Raw genomic sequence first — 24,471 nt, 5'->3', positions numbered from 1 at the left:
GTGGCTGTGAATGTATGTAAGCCTGGGTGTCTGTCCGTGCAACAATTTGTGTTTGTATCTGAGTCAGTAGGGGTGACCTTGTGCATATCTGAATCTGTGACTCGGTATGCTTTTGCCTTGTGTGACGGTGTGTGTTTGTGGAGAAGGGGGAAAAGACTGCGAACGAGAAAACGAAGATAGGGTGAAATGGAAATCAATCAATAGCTGTGTATAAAACTAACCCAATTAGCAAAATACATTAATAAAAACCAAATAATCTTATTATACAGCACTAGTCTATTGGTGTGATATAGAATATTAAAAATTCCATATGCTGGATATCTCACCGGATTCTCCCTGCCAGCACAGCTTTGGCCAATTTTTCTATTATGCTATTCAATGTAGAGAGGAATCAGTATCTTAAAAAATGTGTAAATTTCTTAGCACCACCCATGTGGACTGAATTTCTTTCTGTGGTCTCTTTTGCCCTCTGCTGGTGAAATCCTTAACTTTTCTGCTAGCAACATTTTAAATTGAACAATTCCAGTAAATAGGTCAAAGGGAAAAAAACAACCATCCTCTCTGCTTATACCACAAGGCACATTTATTCACTTTTCTTTCCATTTCTCATCTTGTCAGCTGGCTGGTGCTTCTGCATGATGAGCAGTTAAAATGCAATTTGCTGGCTGCCGGGAACAGGTTGCTCCTCTTTAAAAGAGGGCTGAATGAGATAACAGTGTTCTAAGAGGAGATTTGAAGACGCTTTCCTTTTGGACAAGTGCTAAATTACCTGTATGACAAAGTAAGTGACTTATAAAAACTACTATGGAAGATGGAATTTAGGAAAATTTTGGAGGTTGCCTCAAGGGTTTGTATACTCAATTCAGTTAAGCTTAATGGAAATCAGACATTCAAATAAATTTCAGCCACGTCTCATTTGTGGGAAGGAATATCATATTAGTAGGGTTATGTAATGATCCTGTGGAACTCCTTGCCACAAGGTACCAATCTGGTCAAGATATTAGTAGTGTTCAAAAAAGCTTTGGATGTCGATATGAATAATGGGAACATCCAGAATGATGTTAGAGGTCTGAAGTGTATCAAGGGTATAAACTAGAGCTAGTCAACCGAGCCCAATGGAAGGGTTTTCTGTCAGAAAATCCTGTTTCATCAAAATTAAAACTTTCTGCTGGAAGGTGTTGATCAAATGTCATTTCAGAAGAAAAGTGGAAGAGAACATTCTGATGGGCATTCTGATGAGGTCAAAGCATCCTTTTCTGACCTTATTGGAATGGAAAATTTCAGTGTTTCATTTCAAAATGACTTTTTGCTTCCAAATGTTTCAATTAATATTTTCTGATAAAAAAAACAGGCCAAAATCAGAATGAAACATTTCGGTTGTTTGAATTTGAATGCTCTGATAGACCAAAGATAGAATTGTTTTGAAAATTCCATATCTGTGGAAAATTTCAATTTTGGGGGTTACAATTTGGAATGAAAACTAATTTCAAAGTCTTAAAATCTTTCATGAAACAGAAATTCTGTTTCCCCTCCAGTTTCAGTGCACAAACCAACCATTAAATGATGGGGTCAAGAAGAAACTTCTCCTCTGGACAGACAAGTACATAACATCCTGGTGTCTGTCAGCTTCTTTTGAAGCGTCTGGTACTGACCATGGCTGGAAAAGGGCATTGGACTCGATAGAACATGGTCTGTTCTAGTGATTCCTTTGTGCCCATAAACCTCCAGAGTTTTTGCTGAGGGACTTATCACTGTGGAAACAAAGTGTTGCTTCCCCTCCACTGACCATTGAGGATGGATCAGACTGCTTCAGATGCCAGGTAAGAACCACATCAGCATGGGAACTTTTTATGCCATAAACACATTTGTATCATTATAAAAATGTTCTTTTAGTGTGTTGAAATGGGACTCAGGAGATCTGGGTTTAATTCCCAGTTCTGCCACAGACTTCCTGTGTGACCCTGGGCAAGTCACTTAATCTGTCTGTGCCTCAGTTTCCCCATATGTGAAATGGATATAATGCTCCTTCCCTATGTTACACTGGGAGGGTAAATTCACTAAAGTTTGTAAGTCACCCAGATATAGCACTGATGGGGAGTCATATAAGTACCCAAGCAGAGAGACAGAACAGAAATATATGCATTGGTTGTACTTCTTTTCCCATTCCACTTATAAATGTCCCAGATACTGATTCCTCATTGATGCCAATGGGAGAGTTTCTGTTCACTTCCATGGCTTTTGTATTAGGCCCTTGCAGAGAGGTTTTCAAAGTTGTTTAAGTGGTTTGACTCACTGATTCCCTTTTAATTTTGGCTGAGGTTTTCAAAGGAGCCTCAGGGAATTAGGCACCTGACACCTATTGGAAAATCCCAGACTTTAATGGGAATTGGGCATCCAAATCACATAGGAAATCACAAATCTCAGTTTTATGCATGAACACATTTTGCACGTCTGTAAGGACAGAACTCCAGTAAGCTTCATATTCTCAGATTTCCAAAGTCTGAAAGCAATTTTAAAAAAAAACATTGTGTATTGTTAAGCGTGTCTGGAAGTTGGGAAGACTAGTCACGGAAAATCTCTTAATCTAAACTGGGTCATAAGTAAGTGACAAATGAGGAAGAAGAAGGTTTGATGGTAAGTGGTTTAGGGGAGATTTTTGCAAACTGGAGTCAGGCGGTGGTGGTACTGATGGGCATAACAAACTTGTCTTTGGATCAGGAACAAAACTTAAGATTCAGCCAAGTAAGTATGAACTTCATTTAAAACCTAACCCAGTCTGCAATGCTGAAGAAAGAGTCTCTTCTTCTTTTTACTGCTGTCTAACAAGGCTTAGTTTGCTTCTCATAGTTTAACTGTACCTTAGAGACCAATGCTGGAATTTTCAAAGGCTTCAAGGATCACATGGGGGAATTGACTGGCCTAATTATTCTGTAATAGCTATTTTGGTATGATTCAGAATAATTTCCCTATGTGGACATTCTATTACAGAATAAAGGTGATTTTATTCCAGCATAATTACTCCACTTTGTGAACAGAGTAGTTATTCCAGAATAAAGTCACTTTTATTCTTAAATAGGCTGCTGTCCATTTGTGGACTAGTCCCCAGAACATGGCTGTGATTTTTGCCAGGAGGTTAAATTAACAAACTTGTGGCCACACTGAATGAAATAGTAATGACTGTCTGTGGAAAATGCAATTTTAATGTTATTATTCCAGTAGCACTGAGAGGCCTCAGCTGGGCTTGGGACCCCTGTACCAAAAGTGTAGTGAGAGATGCTCCATGCCCTGAAAGATTAAACAGCCAAAGGGTGGCAGGGGAAATAGAGTCACAGAGCAGTGCAGTGACTTGACCAAGTCACATTATAAATCAGTAGCAGAGCCAGGAACAGAACCGAGGTGTCCAGACTTCCTGTGCAGTGCTTTAGCCACTAGATCATGCTGCATTAAGCCATGTATAATTTGTAGCAAAGGCTGAGATTTACAAAGTCTTCTGTGATATTTATATGCCCAGTTCTCGTTAATTCAAATAGGATTTGGGCATACAAATCCCATAGGTTCTTCTAAAATACCACCCCATCTTCCATTAAGGTTAAGGAGGATAAGTAGATGAATCCCTTAGATAGATTAAAAAAATCTCAACCACACCCTTTCAGGCTGGGATTTCCAAAGAATCTTAAGGGAGTTAGGCACACAAATCCCTTTGTATAGAAATATGATTTGGGTGCCTAACTCACTTGGGCCACTTTGCAAATCCCAGCCTGGGGATTTTTATAACTCAGATGGCATAAACCAGAAGTCAGAACTCCTTTCACCGAGAGGTGTTAGAATCAATTCTGACAACATATGGATCAAATCCCCAGGTGGCATAAATCAGCATAGCTCCATTGAAGTCATGTGTGAGACCCTTCACTGGTGTAAATTGGCATCGCTCCACTCAATGAAGCAGAGCTGTGAAAATTTACCAGGACTGGCCAGAAAATAAGAATTCTGGCCCATGAACAATTGTGAGTTTTACAGTTTGTTTCCATTCCACATCAGAATGAAATGGAGACCTCTGGAAATCTGAAAAGAGCGAGAGAGACCACAGAATAGCCACTTGTCCAGTGGTTAGAACATGTATCTGGGTTGTTGGAAATCCAATTTCAAGCCCCTGATTTGCTTTTGAAACTTGCATCCATGCTGAAGTAATGAATTAACACAATATGGTGATAACGGCACTTTGGACAGACAGCTAGCTTGCTCGCCAGGCAGACTGTTCACCATATGTAATGAAGGCAGCTCACAAAAAATGATAGTTTCATAGATGAGCCGGGGGAGGGTTATTGTAAAGGGCAGAGAGACTGTGGCGATGCCAACAATTTCACGCTCACATCTGAGAGTGGGACAAGGTTAAAAGTTGTGCCAAGTAAGTGTTTCCGTTGCAACTGGTCAAACGCTGTAATTATTTATATTCAAGAGAGCGTATTGCCAGCGAGAATCTCCAGCGGGTGTACAATGAAAAACAGACCTGGAGACAGAGTGGAAAACACCGTGTGTTTGAGGTGGGGTTTTTGTAAAGTGACTGACAGATGTGGGAATCAAGGTGACAGGAAAATGATATTTGGAGCTGGGACTAGACTTAAAGTACAACTTGGTAAGCGCTAAACATTCAGATAGAGGGAATTTGATTTTGCATGGACCATATGTGGGCATTGGAGTCACTCCTGGAGGTAGATTGGCCAAATATTTTGAGCACCACGTCGTACTGGGTTGGTGGCTGGGTACGATGGGACATTCTTGAGAGAGGTTACGTGTAATTACACATTTTTGGAATTTTATGCAGAATATTTTAAATAAAAAATGTTCTTGATATTTGAGAAAAATGTAAACTTTAAAAGCAAAGATTGAGCTGCAGAAGGGATCTGGATGCATGAATCCCCTAGCAACTTTGAAATCTCAGCGAAAACATTTAAATTTCCCCCCAGATATATTTTATTTTTAGAAATGGTTCACTTTTTAAAAAATGTCACCATGTGGTGAAGCAGATCAATCAATCAATCAATCAAGAGGCAATGGAAAAAGTCTGAGACATTAAAACTCTTTTTGATAAAAAATGGAAAATTTCAGGAAAATAAAAATGCTTTTATGGAAATTTCTGTTTTTGAAAATTGGCCAGATTTTGTCTTGTTTTACTGAACTATTATGAATGAATTAGATGGGAATGAGAAGAAAGGTAGAGATTTTCAAAAATGCCATGGGTATTTGGATGTCCAATTCCCATTAAAATTTACTAGGAATTAACTAAGCATCCAAATCCCATAGGTGGCTTTGGAAGTCTCAGATAGACACTGTTGCCTTCATCTGGTGTAAATCTGTGTAGCTCCATTAGATCTGCTTTACACCAGCTAAGCATCTGGCCCCCTGGCTGTGTGTATTCTTAGAAGTCAAGTAGGATCTTTGGTGAGCTACTGGTTTTTGTAAAGCTCTCTGTGAGAGTGTAACACTGGTTCTAGCTCTGAGAAGCTCACATTTGGAAAGGGGACAAGGTTGTCTGTATATCCAGGTAAGTTTCAACCATCCAAACTCTGCATAAACATATAAGGTGAAATCCTTGGATGTGGTGACTCCATATTGACTTCAGTGGAGTTACACAAGGAGATAATTTGTTGTCCTGAAATGTACCATTTTCAGCCTAGGGCTAGAGCCACAGCTAGCATAATTTGGCAATGAATAAAACTATGATAAATTAAACCAGCTGAAAATCTGGCCCCTAATATTGCTCATGTTTTTGTAGAAAATGTTTACATCCTCACTGGCTAGAAAATGGGACACTTGTGGGTGTGTACAGGTAGGAGATGAGAATAGGAGATGAAAATGGGATGAGAATGTGATGAGAATGAGATGAGAACTGAAACCAATCACCCAAGTGTAAATCATGAGTAACTCCATTAGTGGCCATTGGGGCCAATTCTCTGTACACTCAGCACAGTGTAAATCTGGAGTAACTCCATTGAAATTCAAGAGGGCTTAGGCACTTTTCAAAATTTTATCCTGAGTGCCTAAATCCCTTAGGGAATTAAAGACAGATAGATAGATAGATAGATAGATAGATAGATAGATAGATAGATAGATAGATAGATAGATCACATTATGTAACAAATATACCTTATATTTCAGAGAGGAAATGAAGGTGAGTTTTTGTTAAGGGCTTAGATGCTGTGAGAAACACCAATGAGAAGCTCACATTTGGGAGTGGAACACAATTAAAAGTAGTGCCAAGTAAGTCACTTAGTTTTAACTAAAGAAAATTTTGGATGGGCTTTCCAAAGAAATGTAAGGAACCTGAATCCCATTGGTTCCAATGCAAACTAGGCACCTAACTGTGTTAGACTGCTTTGAAAATCCCAAGCTTAGATATTAGAGTCCACTAATTGTTGGTGTGAATCATCTAAATGAAGGACAAAGGTTGAACTTCAAGTAATTAATTATATAGATAACGAGTAAGAGATTCATAGAAATGTAGGGCTGGAAGGGACTTCAAAAGGTCATCCAGTCCATCCCTAGCTCTGCGGCAGGATTAAGCATACATAGATGATCCCTGATAGATGTTTGTTTAACCTTTTTTTTATACCACCAGTGATGGGGATTCCACCACCCCATTCCACATAATGAGAGAAAGCTGAATTCACGTTTTGGTTGCTATGAGTTTTTGTAAAGCAGTTGGCTGGTGTGCTAATGATGCCAGCAATAAGATGACTTTCGGAGCTGGGACTAGATTGCAAGTGCAACCTGGTAAGAAAGATGGATTGGAGATGGGGTGTAAATGAAAGGATAATCACAAACGATCATTTAGGTTTTGATAGTGGTCTCCCGTACATTCAGTTGACCGTGAGTGTGGTAACAATTCTTAAGGCCATCGCTATATATCGTCTTTGATGCTAACTCAATACCTCATTTAGCTGTTGAGAATGTAGTTTTACAGTTAATCCCACTTGGCTCGGTAAAATGGTGTTGGGCAAGTTCTCACCCAACATGACCAAGTGTTGGACAGTCAAGTCCTTGGTTAGAAAGGGAGTGAGAAACTTTAGTTGGATAAATAGAGAAAGAAACTGCATCTTGGATGAAAGTTACTTACAACACTATTTGTAAAGCCCCTTGTTATGGTGTCCCACTGGAGGTGACAGGTTTAAGATTACATTTGGAAGAGGGACAAAGCTTAAAGTGAATGCAAGTAAGTTTACAAATATTTATAGGAATTCTTATCTCGTAGATTTTAAGTCCAGAAGGGGCCATTAGATCATCTGCTCTGACCTCCTGTGTGACACAGGCCTGAGATTTCACTCAGTTGCCCCTATATTGAGCCCAATAACTTGTGTTTGACTGAAACTTATCTTCCAGAAATGCACCCAGTCTTGAAGACATCAGGAGAACAAGATTAGTCTCTTCCATTAGTAGTTTCCTCCAATAGTGCACTCTCACTGCTAAAAATGTGTGTCATATTTCTAATTTGAGTTTGTCTGGCTTTAGCTTCCAGCCACTGGTCCCCCAATCCAATACCCTGTCTCTGACAGTGCCCAAGTACTATCTGTTCAATAACAATGAAAGAAATTAGCATTAAATAAGTCTTGTTTATTAAAGAGGAATTATTAATAGTTCCATATTTATTTCTTATACTTTTAGTTCCCATGTTTGATTCTTATACTTTCAGCTGACAATAAATGTCTTCATAAAAATGAAGGCCACTTTATATTAAGGCCTTTCCATACACTTAGACATGGAAAAAGAATCTTGGCTGCTGTACGTAGAGAGGAAAGGGTCTGTTGGGGGAAAGTTACCATCAGCTGCTTTTTGTAAAGTCCTGTGTTATGGTGTAATGTTGGTGCCGGCTCGTATGCACTTGTCTTTGGAAGTGGGACAAAACTGACAGTTGATCCAAGTAAGTCTAAATTTTAACAGCAACTTACAGTAATTTACACCAAGAATGTCAAACCCATAACTCCCACTGACTTCAGAAATCTTAGCAGGTGCTCAGCACTTCTGAACATCAGGACAAACCTTTGTGTAGGTATCTGAATCTGGATTGAAGAGTTTAACTTTAGTCACTCAGCTCTAAGAATGCTGGCATTTTGCTAAAGACATCCCTAAATATTCAATTTGTGCTTTTATACTGGAATTTTCAAAGGCTCTTATGGGAATTGGGCTTCCAAAAGATGCCAAATTTTCAGTCTTCTTTGAAAATCTCAGCTTTAAAGCTTTGAATTTCCAGATATTGGGAGGGAAATATGTGAGTGAATATATTGTGAGTGAAGTATACCAGGAGAAAAAAGAAAGAAGAGGCAGAAATAGATATTTTAAAGGACAGACATTTACAACTGGCTACAGAGATTTACAGCACAATAATTTTCTTAACGTTCTTCCCTCTGCATGGTTTCTTATGTGATCCATATCACCATGAAAGAATGCTATGAAAGTCGCATAGGTGCTGGTGAGGATTTTACCCTAGGGCTAGATTCTGCCTTCTTATAATCACAGCTTACTCCAGGTGTTGTTTAGTTTAGTTTGTCTCATTTTCACTGGGGTGAGGTGAACCCCAGGCTGTGGATTTTTAAAGGAAACTGAGGGAGGCAGGGCCCCAAATCTCATTGAAAGTCAGTTGGACAGAGGTGCCCAATTCAGTTAGGTTCCTTCGCAAATCCCAGCCTGCTTGTGCAGTTTGTGACTTTCAAAGACCATGTGCTTGAGTTTTTGTAAAGCATCTGATGACAGTGATAATGCAGGTGTCAACAATAAGCTCATCTTCGGGCAGGGGACACGCTTAAAAGTAATTCCTGGTAAGTGGAAAACTCAGAGTTGCTTTACAATGGTTATTTTATCTGCTGACCATATTTCACTCCAGCCTGTGTGCTTAAAGTCATTCCTGCTTCAGCAAAGAACATGATTCAAGGACTTGAGAATAAGTATATAGCTTAGGTGATTTTGAATATCCCACCTACTATAAGGATTTAGAGACCTTGTTCCCATTAGTTTTAATTGGTCATCCAAATAGTTTAGGCAGCTATGAAAATTTCAGCATCTATCTATCTATCTATCTATCTATCTATCTATCTATCTATCTATCTATCTATCTATCTACTATGGAGATGTAACAAGTTTGATATCTGAGAGTGAGTGAGAGAGAGAGATTCACAATCTGTAATGAATGCACTTATACAGGTTTCAGAGTAACAGCCGTGTTAGTCTGTATTCGCAAAAAGAAAAGGAGTACTTGTGGCACCTTAGAGACTAACCAATTTATTTGAGCATGAGCTTTCATGAGCTACAGCTCACTTTATCGGATGCATACCGTGGAAACTGCAGCAGACTTTATATACACACAGAGAATATGAAACAATACCTCCTCCCACCCCACTGTCCTGCTGGTAATAGCTTATCTAAAGTGATCATCAGGTTGGGCCATTTCCAGCACAAATCCAGGTTTTCTCACCCTCTACCCCCCCCCCCCCCCACAAAATCAGAGTGAATTTGTGTGGGGGGGTGGAGGGTGAGAAAACCTGGATTTGTGCTGGAAATGGCCCAACCTGATGATCACTTTAGATAAGCTATTACCAGCAGGACAGTGGGGTGGGAGGAGGTATTGTTTCATATTCTCTGTGTGTATATAAAGTCTGCTGCAGTTTCCACGGTATGCATCGGATGAAGTGAGCTGTAGCTCACGAAAGCTCATGCTCAAATAAATTGGTTAGTCTCTAAGGTGCCACAAGTACTCCTTTTCTTTTTGCACTTATACAGTGTCAGATATGAAGGGAAGATGGATTTTTGTAAAGGGTTGAGAGGTTGTGGGAAACAACTATGAAAAACTCATATTTGGCAGTGGAACACAACTGAAAGTAGTGGGACGTAAGTGGCTCACTTTCAGCTAGAGAACTTTTGAGGTAGAGATTTTCAAAGTTGATTATGGGATCATGGGTCCCAGCTCTTTGCAGAATGATTAGGAAGTGGACATCCAAATCCACTAAGTGGTATGAAATGTCCAGAGTGGAAAGACAATCAGTGCGACTCTTTAAGTAAATGGCAAGGGTTGGAGTTCATACATGGGAAAAGAGGTATTGAGAGAAAGCTGAAATCCTGAGATTCCGTAGGAGGGTTTTTGTAAAGCTGTTGGCTGCTGTGCCAATGATGCTAGCAGGAAGACGGTATTTGGAGCTGGGACTAGACTGAAAGTGCAGCCTGGTAAGACAGAGGAAATTCTTTCATATTGAAATTATTGTGGGTTGGACACGAACAGCCACTGGAGACTATCGGGGCTTGACTTAAGGAACGAGCTAGTTTTGATAACTAAACAATTGGTGTTGAGGTCTTGGGGGAAGAGGTGAATCAATGAGAAAATATTCACTTAGGAACTCTACCTTCAGTTGCACCTGTTTGATCCTATTAACTTCAGTGCTTAAGGTTAACTTCGCCCTGCTATTAAGGCCCCAATACAGTAGAGTGGTCAGCACCTGCTCTGAGTCACATGAATTCAATGGGGCAACTCAAGTTGCTTAAAGTTAAGCATGTGCTTAAGTGCTTTGCTAAAACCCCATTGACATCGAAGCACTTGACTTCAATAGGATGGCATATGGATACAACTGAAGGCTGGGTTGGGCCCACTGTTTTCACAATTAACACAGTCGGGAATGGTATGAGAAAAACAATGGAAGGATGCGTGTAAATTACATGTCTTCTCTGACTGAGAGCTGCTCTAGAAGATTTTGTAAATCTTTTACATACAATGATCTCGGAAGTAGAGGCTCTAGCTTCACATTAGAAAAAGGATCAAATCTGAGGGTTAAATCCCAGTAAGTCAAGTCAAGTCTATCTATCCATGGAAATGAGGAATAGGTGAAGCTATAATCAAAAAGTATGATCTGTGTTTCTATATTGGTTTTGTAACTAGTCCTATGTCTAGGAATGTATTCGTAGGACTTCAGGCTATTTTAGGTTAAGGTATATACTTTCTTTTCTGTCTAACATAGGGTTTTATTCTAACACCTATCACCACAGTATCTGAACTCCTTCCTGAAAGAACTGTTATAAAAGCAGATCATATGCTCTATGGAATGAAATTGTGAATTAGAGTCTCTGTGGCTGAACCCATCTGAAGGAGAGGAACAGAAAGTCTTTGCTGAGCCTCACCGGGTGTATTGGGTGAAAGTTACCAGGATGAGTTTTTGTAAAGCCGTTTGTGATGGTGCAATGAAGGTATTGCTTATGAGAAGGTCACATTTGGAAGGGGGACAGAGCTCTCCGTATATCCCAGTAAGTCTCAGTGAATAGAATTAAGTTAAGCATGTGCTTAAGTGCTTTGCTAAAACCCAATAGAATGGCATATGGTCCTAGTCCTATGTCTAGGAATGTATTCATAGCACTTCAGGCTATTTTAGGTTAAGGTATATGCTTCTAATCATGTTAGAAATGAAACAGGATCTTTTGTTTTGTAGTTAGAGAAAACAAAGGCAACTTGGGTGGAAGCTGACTTCACAAGTTTTTTGTAGAGGCCTGTTTTATGGTGTTACACTGGTAACAACTATAAACTCACATTTGGGAGTGGAACAAACCTGAGAGTAAACCCAAGTAAGTCTGTGAATAATCAGCTACAATAATTTAGGCAAAAAAATCACAGAGCTGTGGCTGTGAATTTCAAAGCCCAGCTACAGGATTTAGAGAGACGTTTCCCATAAATCACTAGGGTTGGGATTTTCAAATAAGTCTAAGGGGGGAAGGCACCCAACTCACAATAAATTATGTATTGTAGTACTCAGATATTATGGTGATTGATGGCAATCTAAGAAGATAGATAGAATGCTCAAAATATGTAATGACTTTATCTGTATTTTCAGAGATGAAGAGAAGAAGGTGGGTTTTTGTCAAGTGTTGAGAGGCTGTGGGAAACACCTTTGAGAAAGCTGTATTTGGGAGTGGAACAAAATTAGAAATAGTGCCAAGTAAGTGGCTTAATTTCAGCTAGAGAACCATTTAGATATTAGATTGCAGGAATCACTAACTGAAATCACCTAAGCAAACGATTAATAGATAGCAAGATGATGTTGTATTTGCAGACTGAGTGCAATGAGTTTTTGTAAAGTGGTTGATGGGTGTGTGAATAACGCTGGTACAAAGGTGACATTCGGAGCTGGCACTAGACTGAAAGTGCAACCGGGTAAGAAAGAGGCAATGTTTTCTTACTGAAATTATTGTGGCATGGACCATGAGTGGTAATTCGAGCCAACCTTGGTGTTGACTAAGATTCAAGGAGTATTTTAGGTTTCAGAGTAACAGCCGTGTTAGTCTGTATTCGCAAAAAGAAAAGGAGGACTTGTGGCACCTTAGAGACTAACCAATTTATTTGAGCATAAGCTTTCGTGAGCTACAGCTCACTTCATCACTTCCGATGAAGTGAGCTGTAGCTCACGAAAGCTCATGCTCAAATAAATTGGTTAGTCTCTAAGGTGCCACAAGTCCTCCTTTCCTTTTTGCGAATGCAGACTAACACGGCTGCTACTCTATACCTTTATGTATAGTTTATGAGAGGAAGAGGAGGGTTATTTCTCTCTTCCTCCTACTTTTTTTGTTTGTTTATTTTTTGTAAAGCGTTGAAAGGCTTTTAAAGCATTGAAAGGGCAATAGCAATGAGAAATTCATATTTGGGAGGAGAACAAAGTGGTGCCAAATAAGTGGCTTAATTTCAATACCAGAGACTGATCAAGGCCAGAGCGTGTGGGGCCGACATGAGTAACATGAGAACATGCCACAGGCTGCAGCTCATGGGATTATTAATAGTTACCAGCTGGAGGGTGCCTTGGCTGTTTGGTTGCCAGGCGTTTTTGTAAAGTTTTTGGCTGATGTGGGGATGACAGTGACTGGAGGGTCACATTTGGAACAGGAGCTAGATTGAAAGTGCAACCTGGTCAGATAGAGGGAATTTGTCCAGACTCAGATGACTGCGGAAGGGACGGTGTCTGGGCATCGGAGTCCAGCCTGGTGCCGCAAAGCAGCAGCTAGGTTTGAGAACCAAGCGGTATGAGATTTGATGGGTCCAGGAGGGAATATTCCCTGACAAAAACTCTGCCCTCAGATAAACCTGTATGATGCTAATTTCTCACAACTATGCCCTGGGTGACCCTAATGGCTTCATGGTTGTTTCATCCCCTTATTGAGGCCTCACCAGAGCAAAGCACTGAAGGACTGACTTAGTTTTCAGCAGCTGTCTAGTCCAACTGTCTGCATAAGTGCTGAAAGATTTAAGCACATGCTGAACTAATTTATTAAAACCCCACTTTATTAAAACCCCAAAGCCTTGACTTCAGTAAGGTAGCATATGGCTACAACTCAGGGCTGCTTTTGGTCCACTGTCTTTCTCTACTCAGGCTGTGTAGAATGGGAAGAGATAAACTCTGGAAGTGGCTGTTAAAATTGCAAGAGCACTTTGAGAGAGAGCTACCCTTGCGTATTTTTCATCTAATGGGCTAGGACACAGGGTGTCTGAAATGACATTTGGGTAGGACAAATTTGAGAGTAAAACCCAGTAAGTCAAATCTCTCTGTCTCCCTTTCTCTCTTCATCCATCCAGACCTGAAGACCTGTGTAGCTTGAAAGCTAGCCTCTTTCACCAACAGAAGTTGGTCCAATACACATATTCCTTCTCACCAGGTCTCTTTAAAATCTATCTGTCAGTTTGGTAATGTATCAGGAGTGGAATGTGATAAGTTCTGCTTAGATAGGAGGGGAGGATACAAAAATGTACATGCTCAAGTTTTTGTAAAGCTTTTGATGACAGTGATAACACTGCTGGCACCAATAAGCTTATCTTTGGGCAGGGGACACACTTAAGAATAAATGCAGGTAAATGGAAAGATAAGAAATTCTTTATAACTGTTATTTGGTTGTTTGAAAATGATCAGTTCTACCATTTAATAACCACCATCACACTGGGTCAGACCAACGGTCCGTCTAGCCTCGTATTGTGTCTCCAACAATGGCCAGCACCAGAGCTTCAGGAGGAATGTACGGAACAGGACAATTTTGGAGAGATCCACCCCAGTCTTCTCCTCCTGGCTTCTGGTAGGGAATAAGGACTATCAGTCTGGGGCTAGATCCTGAATTCTTAGCTATTAGCACAGCTCCATTCAAGTCAATGGAGCCAGGCCAAGTATGCATCAGCTGGCGGCCTGGTTCATGGTCCATAAATCCACCCTCTCCAACAGTATCATAGACACTAATATAAGTATCTGCTTGGATGGCATTACAGAAAAATGGTAGATAAAGGCGTATACATGAGAAAGAAAGAAAGAAAGAAAGAAAGAAAGAAAGAAAGAAAGAAAGAAAGAAAGAAAGAAGTGATTATTTCCTTAATATTTTTTGCCCACTTTATGGTTTTATTTTAGCCCCTATCACCATAGTATCTGAGCTTCTTCCTGTGAGCTTTGTAATAAAAGTAGCTCACCTCAAATGTACGCTCCAGCCATGATTTCCCCTTTGTGCTAGCAACGCTATTGACTGGTCTAGTTTGGAAGAGGGGAGAAAGAAAATCTCTCCGTATACGTTGGTGTGAGTAAAAGTGAATCTTAAGTGACACTGATAAGCAATGGTGATTGTAAAGCTGTTTATCAAGGTGTAGCTTTGGTAGCGGCTATGGAAAACTCACATTTGGAGAGGGGACACAATTGTCTGTGTATCCAAGCAAGTTCCAGTGAACAAAATTCTCCATGAGTGTATGAGTGGGACAAGTTGTCGGCTTGTGTAAACCAGCCACTGCTCCACTGCGATCAATGGGCTAGATCCCCAGCTGGTGCAGATCAGCACAGCTCCAGTGGAACTAATGGGCCAAATGCCCCAGCTAGTGCAAATCGGAATTGCTCCTTCAGACTCGTTGGGCCAGATCCCCAACTAGGGTACATCTCAGGTAGTTCAATGGGAGTCAACAGAGCTGTGTCACTGTTATACCAGCATGCAAATCCATGGTTCTGTGCTTGAGTCTTATACAATCAGCTGGCCATAAATACCTACGTGGATTGGGATTTTTTAAATAGGTTAAGGGAGGTAGGCACCCAATCCCCATTGAAAGTCAATGAGAGCAAAGCATCTAATTGTCTTAGGTTCCCTCAGAAATCCTAGCCATAAGAGTTAAGGCTACTGTATATTAAGGACTTTGCTAAAAGCCTGGTCAGAAATGGAGTGAGGGTCTGTGATTCCAGAAGCAGAGAACCAGAACCGGTTCTTTGGCTGGTGTAAACCAACAGAAATCCTTTGAAGTCATTGGACCAAACCTTGATTTACAGCAGCTGAAGATCTTACCCCCAAACAGCATCTGGGGACACATTTGCCTTCCCCACTTATAGTAAAGTGCTGCTGGTGTTAAAGTTCCCTGCTGGTGGTAGCTACAAACTCACCTTGGGGACAGGGCGTATATCCAAGCCTGGGCGTATATCCAAGGAAGTTGGAAGAAAATCACATTCTCTGCCAAAATGTGCTTGGGAAGCTATGAAGTGCCAGCCTGGATCAGAGGATGAGTCCGTCTGGTCCAGCCTCTGATATCTGACAGTGGGCGGTTTCTTCAGCTCCACATCAAGGTGCCAGAAACCCTTTCATGGACCATTATGTGATAATCTTCCCCTAGGAAAAGTTTTTTCTGCACCTCTGTTAATTTGAGATTATCTTGTACCGTACAGCAGGAGGGTGTAAGTACACTATTAGAACTGGCAGAAGGAGCCTTCAGCTTTGCAGGTAGCTAGAAAAAGTGTATCCTGGGTGAAAGCTGACATCACACGTTTTTGTAAAGTTCTGTTTTATGGTGTCACACTGGCACCAACTACAAAGTCACATTTGGGAGTGGGACAAACCTGAGAGTCAACCCAAGTAAGTCTAAAAATAAACAGCCACAATCACCTAGGTAAAAATCTCAAAGGTAGGTCTGAAGTTTTCAAAGCCACCTTTGAGATTTGGACACTCGCCTCCAATTAAGAAATAACACTAGGATTTCCCAAGAAACCTAAGGTAGTTAGATGCCAACCCCCCATTACATTCTATATTGAAGCACCCAGATGCTATAGTGATAGATAGATAGATAGATAGATAGATAGATAGATAGATAGATAAATAGATAGATAGATAGATAGATAGATAATCTGTTATTTCATAGTCTGAACATTCTGTGTCATTCTTTTCAGAGATGAAGAAAAGGTGGGTTTTTGTAAAGGGTTGAGAGGCTGTGGGAGACAACTACAATAAATTCGTATTTGGGAGTGGAACACAATTAAAAGTAGTGCCAAGTAAGTGTTTTAGTTTCAGTTTGAGAAACTATGAAATCTTTGATTACAGGGATCACTGAAGCGATTCACTTGAGCAAATGGCCACTTAGCTTGACCTCCACACAATGATTAGTAGATATTAAGATGATTTTGTATTTGCTTTTGGTTGTGATGAGTTTTTGTAAAGTAGTTGTCTAGTGTGGGAATGTTGCTGGCACGAAGGTGACATTTGGAGTCGGCACTAAATTGGATGAGCAACCTGGTGAGAAGGAGGGAAATTTTTCTTGCTGAAATGATTGTGATAAGGACCATGTGTGGCCATTTGAGCCCACCCTGATGTTGATTAAAATTCGAAGAGTATGTTAGGTTAGAGTCACAATTGTCCCTGCAGTTACTGCTGGTTTTTGTAAAGCTTTTTATGATGGTGTACCATGGGAACTGCCCAAGGGAAACTCACATTTGGGAAGGGGACATGGTTATCTGTACATCCAAGTAAGTCCACATGAATGAAAATCTCTGGAAATATATGAGTGGTCAAGATTCCTAACTGATGTAAATCAGCATTTCTCCATTGGAAACCAAGGGCCAGATCCCCTGGTAATGTAAATTGGTTTTGCACAATTGGAGTCAACAGGGCCAGGTCATCAAGTGGTGTAAATCTAAGTAGGTCTACGAATCTGGTCCAACACTATATTATTCCAAATGATCCATTTTTTCACCCTATGCCACTGATTTTTTAGTAGAAGATTTCATATCTTTATTGGTGTAGTGATAGGAACACACGTGTGGGCTGTTGGGGAATGATTATTTTAACAAAGGGGAAGTTTGTGGGAGTTTGTTGGGAGATTACTTTTGTTGGGTGTTGTTAGACCAGCTGCTATTTTCTTCTAGCCTTCTAATTTTTGTTGTGAAGTTTCCTGCAGTCCTGCATTTGCACCTTATTTTTGTACTTTTTCTATACTTCCGGAGAAGAATCGAATGTGAGTTTTTGCAAAGTGTTGAGAGGCTGTGGGTAACAGGAATGACAAATTCGTCTTTGGGAGTGGAACAAAATTAAAAGTAGTGCCAAGTAAGTGGCTTCATTTAAATTAGAGAACACATGTAATATTAGATTGTACAGATCAATTAAGTGAATGACCTAATGAAATGACACAAATTGGGTTTTATTCCATTCATAGATTCATAGGTTCCCAGGTCAGAAGGGACCACTGTAATAATTCAGTCTGACATCCTGTATAACACAGGCCCTAGAACTTCCCTGAATTAATTCCTGTTTGAATGAATGGAGATCAAGGTGATATCATGTGTGATCTTGATTTGCTATTATCATAGAATATCAAGGCTGGAAGGGACCTCTAGTCCAACCCCCTACTCAAAGCAGGACCAATCCCCAATTTTTGCCCCAGATCCCCTAAATGGCCTCCTCAGGGATTGAACTCACATCCCTGGGTTTAGCAGGCCAATGCTCAAACCACTGAGCTACCCCCCACCCCCAGGTTTATAGTTTTTGTAAAGCTGTTGGCTGCTGTGGGAATGATGGTGGAAGGAAGGTGACATTTGGCGCTGGGACTAGATTGAAAGTGCAACCTGGTAAGAAAGAGGGAATTTGTCCAGAGCCAGAATATTGTGGCAGAGACCATGAGAGATAATTGGAGCCCGTTTTGGTGATACAAAAAAGGCGCTGGTTTTCAGAACCAAGCAGCGAGTGTTTGGAGGGTAGGTAAGTCATTGACAGAACATCCCTTTGCAAACTCTTCCCCAAATTAGACCTGTGCACCCCTCATGACTTCCTGGTGTTAAGTCAAATTAATCTTCCTATTTAGGGCCAAACAGAGCGAAGCACTTAAGGACGTGGTTAATTTTCAGCACGAGTAGTCACGAGAGCTGATTGGGAACCAGTTTTCCATTCCACAAACTTTTTGGGGGGATTTAAAAAATGTCCCTGTTCTGCATCAATATGAACCCAAGACCTTTCGAAGTTATCCATGTAACAGGAGAGTCCGAAAGCCCTGCCTCCGACAAGCCAATTGCCTGGTGGTTTGGACACTAACCTAGGGTATGGGAGAGCCACTTTCCAGTCCTTGGTCTGCCTGATTTAGAGCAGGGGCCTGAATCTTTGTCTCACACACCCAAGCTGAATGCTCTAATCACCAAGCTATTGGCTAGTTCTTTCCATCTCTCCTGTTGCAGCTTTCCCACTTTGTGTCAATAGTAAATAGTCATTAGGAAACAGACAGATTGAGTCTACATCCTCATGGTTAGGGCACTCACAGAGGAGGTGAGAGATGCTGGTCCAAGTCCTTGGTCTAAATCAGGCAGATCAGACACTTGTACCTTTGTCTTCCACATGCCAGGTGAGTATCCGAATCACTAATTCTACCCTAGTCCTGAGAAACCTCTCAAATGAGAGTCTTGTGGAAACCGGGTCCACTCTCACAGAACATTTCAAATGGTGAGGAACCAGAGTTTTACGAAAAAGAAAACTGGTTGCTCTGAAAATTCCTGACCAGCTCTAGTACTCACAATGAAGTCCTTCAGACTGCGTACATTTTTAAAATTAGGCACGTTCTTTCCTGCTTTATTAACACCCCATTGTCTTCCAAGCACTGACTGCACAAGAGAAGTGTATTACTAGAAAAACAGCCTGCTTTTGGTCCATTGTTTTCACTGTTAAACCATTAGGCAATTGTATCAGACCAGCTCTGGAATTATGCATTAAAATTACAAGGCCAAAAGGAATGAGAGCTCACCAAGCAACATTGTGAAGATTCTTCAGACAGTGACCTAGGTAGCAATGACTTTGCATTCACATTGAGGGATGGGAAAAATCTGAGAGTAAATCCCCATGAGTAAGGTAAAGTAATTCAGCCAGTCAGTCTAGCTCTGTGTTCATGCGCCAAGACTGGAGTGAGATAATTATCCTTATATCGGCAGGGAAAATCCAGAGATGGCCAAAAATCTTAGATGCTCGAGTTGTTGTAAAGCTTTCGATGGGAGTGGTAGGGCTGGTAGCAACGATGAACTGAACTTCGGGCAGGGGGTGCGTTTAACGGTAAATCCAAGGAAGTGGATGGAGCAAAATCTCCTTTACTCTTTTCACTCTTAAGCCTCTATGGAATAGTGTGAGAGAAACTCAGGAATCATCTGTAAAAATTACAAAACCAATCTGAGTGAGAAGCAACAGAGCAGGTTTGGTAAAAAAAAAAATTACATACAATGTCCTGGATAAGAGTCTCTCTAAACTCACCTTCGGGGATGGGACCTGTTTGGGAATAAATCCCTGTAGTTCTCTCCTTCTCTCTCTTCCCCCTTTCCCTCGCCAGTATCTATGTTTGGTTTGTCTTGAGTCAATTCTCAATGAACTTTTGATAGGCAGGGAGGATTCAAAGATTGCCACAATCTAATGTGACGAGGTTTTTGTGAAGCTTTTCATGGCAGGGGTAATACAAGTGGTGGCTATGGAGTTACCTTCGGGAAGGGGACACACCTAAGAGTAAATCCAAGTAAGTGGAGAGAACAAAAACCTTTTGAGAGGAACACATTTGTCTGCGAGTAACCCCAGGTTAGCATTTATGCTTAATAGAAGCCCAGGATTCTTTGAAAACAGGGAATTGATGTGAATCAATAAGTGACCGACAATATCCCGTAAATGATAGCTACCTACGAGCTGTACCTGGAAGACAGAGAGACAGAAAGAGGTGGCCAAATAGCACAGGAATGGAATCTATGTAAGCACCTAGATTGATGGATGAGTGAGAAGATACAGAAGTGGAGTTTGTCCTTTAATACTCTATTTCTGTTCACTTTTACATGGGCTCCTCCTTTCCATGGTAGATTATTGGCTTTCTGCAGGAATTGGGATCATATTAAATCCCCACAATCATACATTGTGGAGATGAAGTCCTTTTTAGAGCTAGTGGACAAATCTTTAGCTGGGGTATATTGGCATGTCTCCACTGTCTCCGACTATTTACATGGGACTCTGGAAGACCGCCTTTCTGGTCTGGATCATTGGGAAGAACGGCGTGGGAGCTCTGTCTGCATGTCGGGTTCAAACAGAGAGTTGGGAGTCAGAGCTGCACCACTGGTTTTTGTAAAGCTCTTGGTTGCAGTGTAACGCTGGGGGCAGTTTGGAGAAGTTCACCTTTGGAAAGGGGACAAGGCTGTCTGTACATCCAAGTAAGTGCAATGGACAAAACTCCACATAGAAATATCAATAGGACAGATCCTCTTGGGGTGCAATGTGCATAAGTCCTTTGACCTCAATGGAGCTGCACTGGGGATCTGGCCTCATTAGGTTTAATGGAGCTATGCTGAATTATACTAGCTGGGGATCTGGCACCACTGACTTCAATCAAACTATGTTTACACCAGATAGGAATCTGGTCCATTGAATTAATGGAGCAATCCCAGTTTACATCATCTGGGGATATGGCCCCATTGACTTCAATGGAGCTATACTGGGGATTTGGAATGGCAGTGGTTTATTCCACTTGGTGTTTTAAACCTATTTAACCTATTGCATTCATTCATCTGGGAAATGGTTTCATGTCCTCACTGGACAAAGACTATAAACAGAGGCTGACATTGACTTTGAAGGGAATTAGGCACCTAGTCTGCTCAGGTATTTTTGAAAAATCCCACTAGAGGCCTATCTCCATCTTCAGTCACCCCAATACCTTTCAAAATATGGCCCTTAGTTTTCCTGTGCCTCAGGTCCTCTTCTGTAAAACTGGGGTAACAGTACTTGCCTACTTCATTTGTATTCAAAAGTAACATTGCAAACTTTCTGGCTCTTTTGTCAGGAAAGGCAAAGCAGCCCAGCCCACCGTGCTCTCAAAGTCTCCATCAACGTGTAAAGGGGTGCCCTCACTCTACGTAGAGCTGTCCATGGGGCTGCCCCAGAGATTGGTGGATTAGCAGGACTGAGCCAGATTTGGGAACTTTGCTACGCAATGACTTGTGTGAGCCCATCTTCTGGGGTCACCATGACGGGAGCAATGGTGCTCTGAGACCTCACAGAGGTGCTGTGAGTGTAAATACCTTAATGACTGAGAAGTGCTCAGTAATCTAGTAATGAAGGCCATATAAGTACATATGATAGAATGAGAGTCCTGTGGAAACTGGTCCACACATAAGAACATATGATAGATAGATAGACTTAATAACAGCACTTAAGGATAGTTCATGTCAGGGCCTTTGCTCCTAATACAGTAAGAAATGGAGTGAGAACCTTGGGCTGCGTAGGTAGAGAGGCAAACAGCATCTTGGAACAAGTTTACCACAACCAGTTTTTGTAAAGCTCTGGATTACAGTGTACTGCTGTGAGTGGCAACTATAAATATATATTCGGGAAAGGGACAAGTCTGAGAGTGAATCCAAGTAAGTCTGAAGGAAATCGTGATCTACAAAAAATATAGGCCAAAAATATTCTCAAGGGAGAGTGCCCGAAATTTTGGGTTTTACCCATACCATATTAGGGTGCAGACAGAGATTTAGATATCAACTGGGCTCAAGTTTTTGTAAAGATCTTGATGACAGTGATGATAGTGGAGGGAACAAAATTAACTTTGGGAAGGGAACACACCCAACAGTAAATCCAAGGAAATGAAACAGTAACAATGATAATAGGAGAATTTTTTTATATAGCTATATCATTGTCAGAAAATATTTGACTATTAGTTTTCTGTTTGACTCTAACTAATGTGATGAATGCTCCAGGGGAATATAACCTTTAGACATGGCTGTGAAATAATATCTATTCCCCCTCACCTCCCTCCAAAAAGAGGTGACAATGATTTTTCTTTTAAATTCCATCAGTTTCTTAGGCTCTTGTAGAAAAATTCCTCCCAAAATAGTTTATATTCCCCCTGCCATTTTTTGGTAACCTGTTTTCAGTTTTTGGACAAAAAACTATGAAAACGAACAGTTTTCACAGAAATATCCATTTAGTGCCAGATTTTCAAAGGTATTTTGAAAATTCCTTTGAAAGGTGGTCTGTATGCTTCTCTAAAGATGGTGTCCAAATACCTTTAAATATCTGGTCCTAAGTCAATACAGCCATTTTCCATTAAAAAAAGAGTTTTGATGGACCATTTGTGACCACCTCTAGAACCATCTCTGGGGTGGCTGAGGGAATGACAACAGTCGTATAGGTATGGGCACAGATCCTTAGGTAGAGTAAATCTAAATCGCTTTATTGATATCAGTGGAGTTACGCTTATTTACACCAGATGATTCTGTGGCCCCATTGACTCCGAAGTACTATGCTGATTTACACAAGTGGGGGATCTGGTCTTGGTATGAATATCTAAGCACCCAGATGGCATGGTGATGGACGCCAGTGGAAGAAGATAGACAGACATAGATCACAAGTTACCCACTTGGGATACCCTATAATGACTTCTCTTTGTGTCAGTTATTGCTAGATGTCTTGCCCAGATATGTGCAAAGAGACATACATCAAAAAAGATGGGAATGCAAATTGAATTCACTTGGTTTCTATTACTGCTTGTGTCACTGAATTAACTCTGGAAGACACTGGAAATACATCTTTGGGAGTGGAACTAAATTGGTAGTATAGCCTGGTCGGTGGTGATAGCTCAGAAATTCTTTTAAATATAGAAGTTCTTTTTTCAAATACTGGATAACCAGCTGGGATTTTTGGAGGAACATAGGTAGGTAGACTAGGAGAGTAACTGCCTACTATGATCCCAAAGGGGTTGAAAACAAGGATTTATAGGGGGAAAGGAACACACACATTTAACATGTCAAGCAAATACTGTGCATTCTAGTTATGAAGGCATAAGATGGGACCGAACCAGGGATGGAACTTAATGGATGTGGATGGAGGCTCTGAGCATGTTTTTGTTAGACTGCTAAGCACTGTGGGAAAGGTAGTGGCTATGCAGTCACCTTTGGGAGTGGATCAAAGCTTCTTATTAAACCAAGTAAGAAACTTGACATTTACGCATTTCAGTTATTTCTGGCAGTGGTTAATTAGCAATGTTGTGGATGAGATGGCCAATTTGAATGTCAACATAATAATACGTGAATCTGGAATGTTTATAGTGAAAGACTCCTTGAAATGTATGATCTTGCATTGCTGAGATATGAGAACTAAGTATTATTGAGAGAGAGAGAGGGACGAACAGATATACCAAAGGATAAGGGATTTGTATGCCCAGTTCCCACTGAGAGTAATGTCGGCTGTGTGCCCAAATCCATATTTCTCCCTAAATCTCACACACCAGATTCAAGGATTTGGGACATCTTCATGACCTTCCATTACAACAGTGTTATTGTAGAAAGAGTCTGAAAGATGGCATCTAAGGTTGGAATTTTCAAAGTTTCCTAAGGGACTTAAGGCCAGATTTTTAAAGATCTCTAGGTGCCTCATGGGATTTTCAAAGTGCCTAGGTGCCTAAAACTCATGGTTTCAATGGATTTTAGGTGCCTAAGTGCTTCTGAAAATCCACCAGGTGCCTAAATACCTTTAAAATCTGGCCCTTAGATGCTTTCGAAAATCCTATTAGGCACATAAAAGCATTTAAAAATCTGGCTCTTAGGCACCAAACTTGAACTGATTTTTGATAGAAGTTGAGATTGTGATTCTCTTATGTCCTTTTGAAAATGCAGGTCTGAATGTTTAAATCAAATTTCGTAAGGAAAAAAAAAGTATAAAATAGAATGGAGATGTAAGTGAAGATGAGACTATGGAGAATATATGAATGCAATAAACACAGTAAAGGAAGTTAAGTGCAGCTGGTTTTTGCTGGGCCTCATATGACCGTGTGTATAGCAATGCTGGCAAGCAGGTGTTTGGAAGTGGAACCAGGTTAAATGTGAAACCCAGTGAGTATCCTGATTATTGAATTGAGAATTTCTTTTGTTAGAAATGGCAGGGGGCAATCTACTGCAGAGGGAAGGACAGGGACCGACGGCTGGCTGGCTGGCTGGACAGAAAACTAAGGGCTTCTCTACACAAATACTTATTTTGCAGCAGGCTGGGATGTAAATGCACCCCACACTAATGGACAGCAGGCAGGCAGCAGGACACTACACAGCTAAAAGTAACAGCAAGGATGGGGAGGCCCAGCTAGAATAGAGCAGAGAGCCATGTAGGGCAGGTACTCGGCTACATACCCACACCCTTCAGGTGTGTCTTTACTCTCCTAAGCTTGAGATGCATCCACAAAGCAAAATC

General features: G+C 40.8%; 1 gene segment (V, D, J or C); it reads left to right on the top strand.

Annotated features, from left to right (window-relative positions):
* The first annotated feature begins 1,748 nt into the window (after window positions 1-1,748).
* Window positions 1,749-24,471, top strand: part of LOC140896676 (T cell receptor alpha chain constant-like) — a 113,261-nt gene continuing 90,538 nt past the window's right edge. The window contains 1 exon segment of the C gene segment in view: window positions 1,749-1,820. Within this exon segment, the coding sequence occupies window positions 1,814-1,820 (7 nt within the window).

The sequence above is a fragment of the Lepidochelys kempii genome, chromosome 13, assembly GCF_965140285.1.
Source record: "Lepidochelys kempii isolate rLepKem1 chromosome 13, rLepKem1.hap1, whole genome shotgun sequence".
Lineage (NCBI taxonomy): Eukaryota > Metazoa > Chordata > Testudines > Cheloniidae > Lepidochelys > Lepidochelys kempii.
The sequence above is the reverse complement of the archived record's forward strand: the minus strand, read 5'-3'. Positions and strand labels throughout refer to the sequence as shown.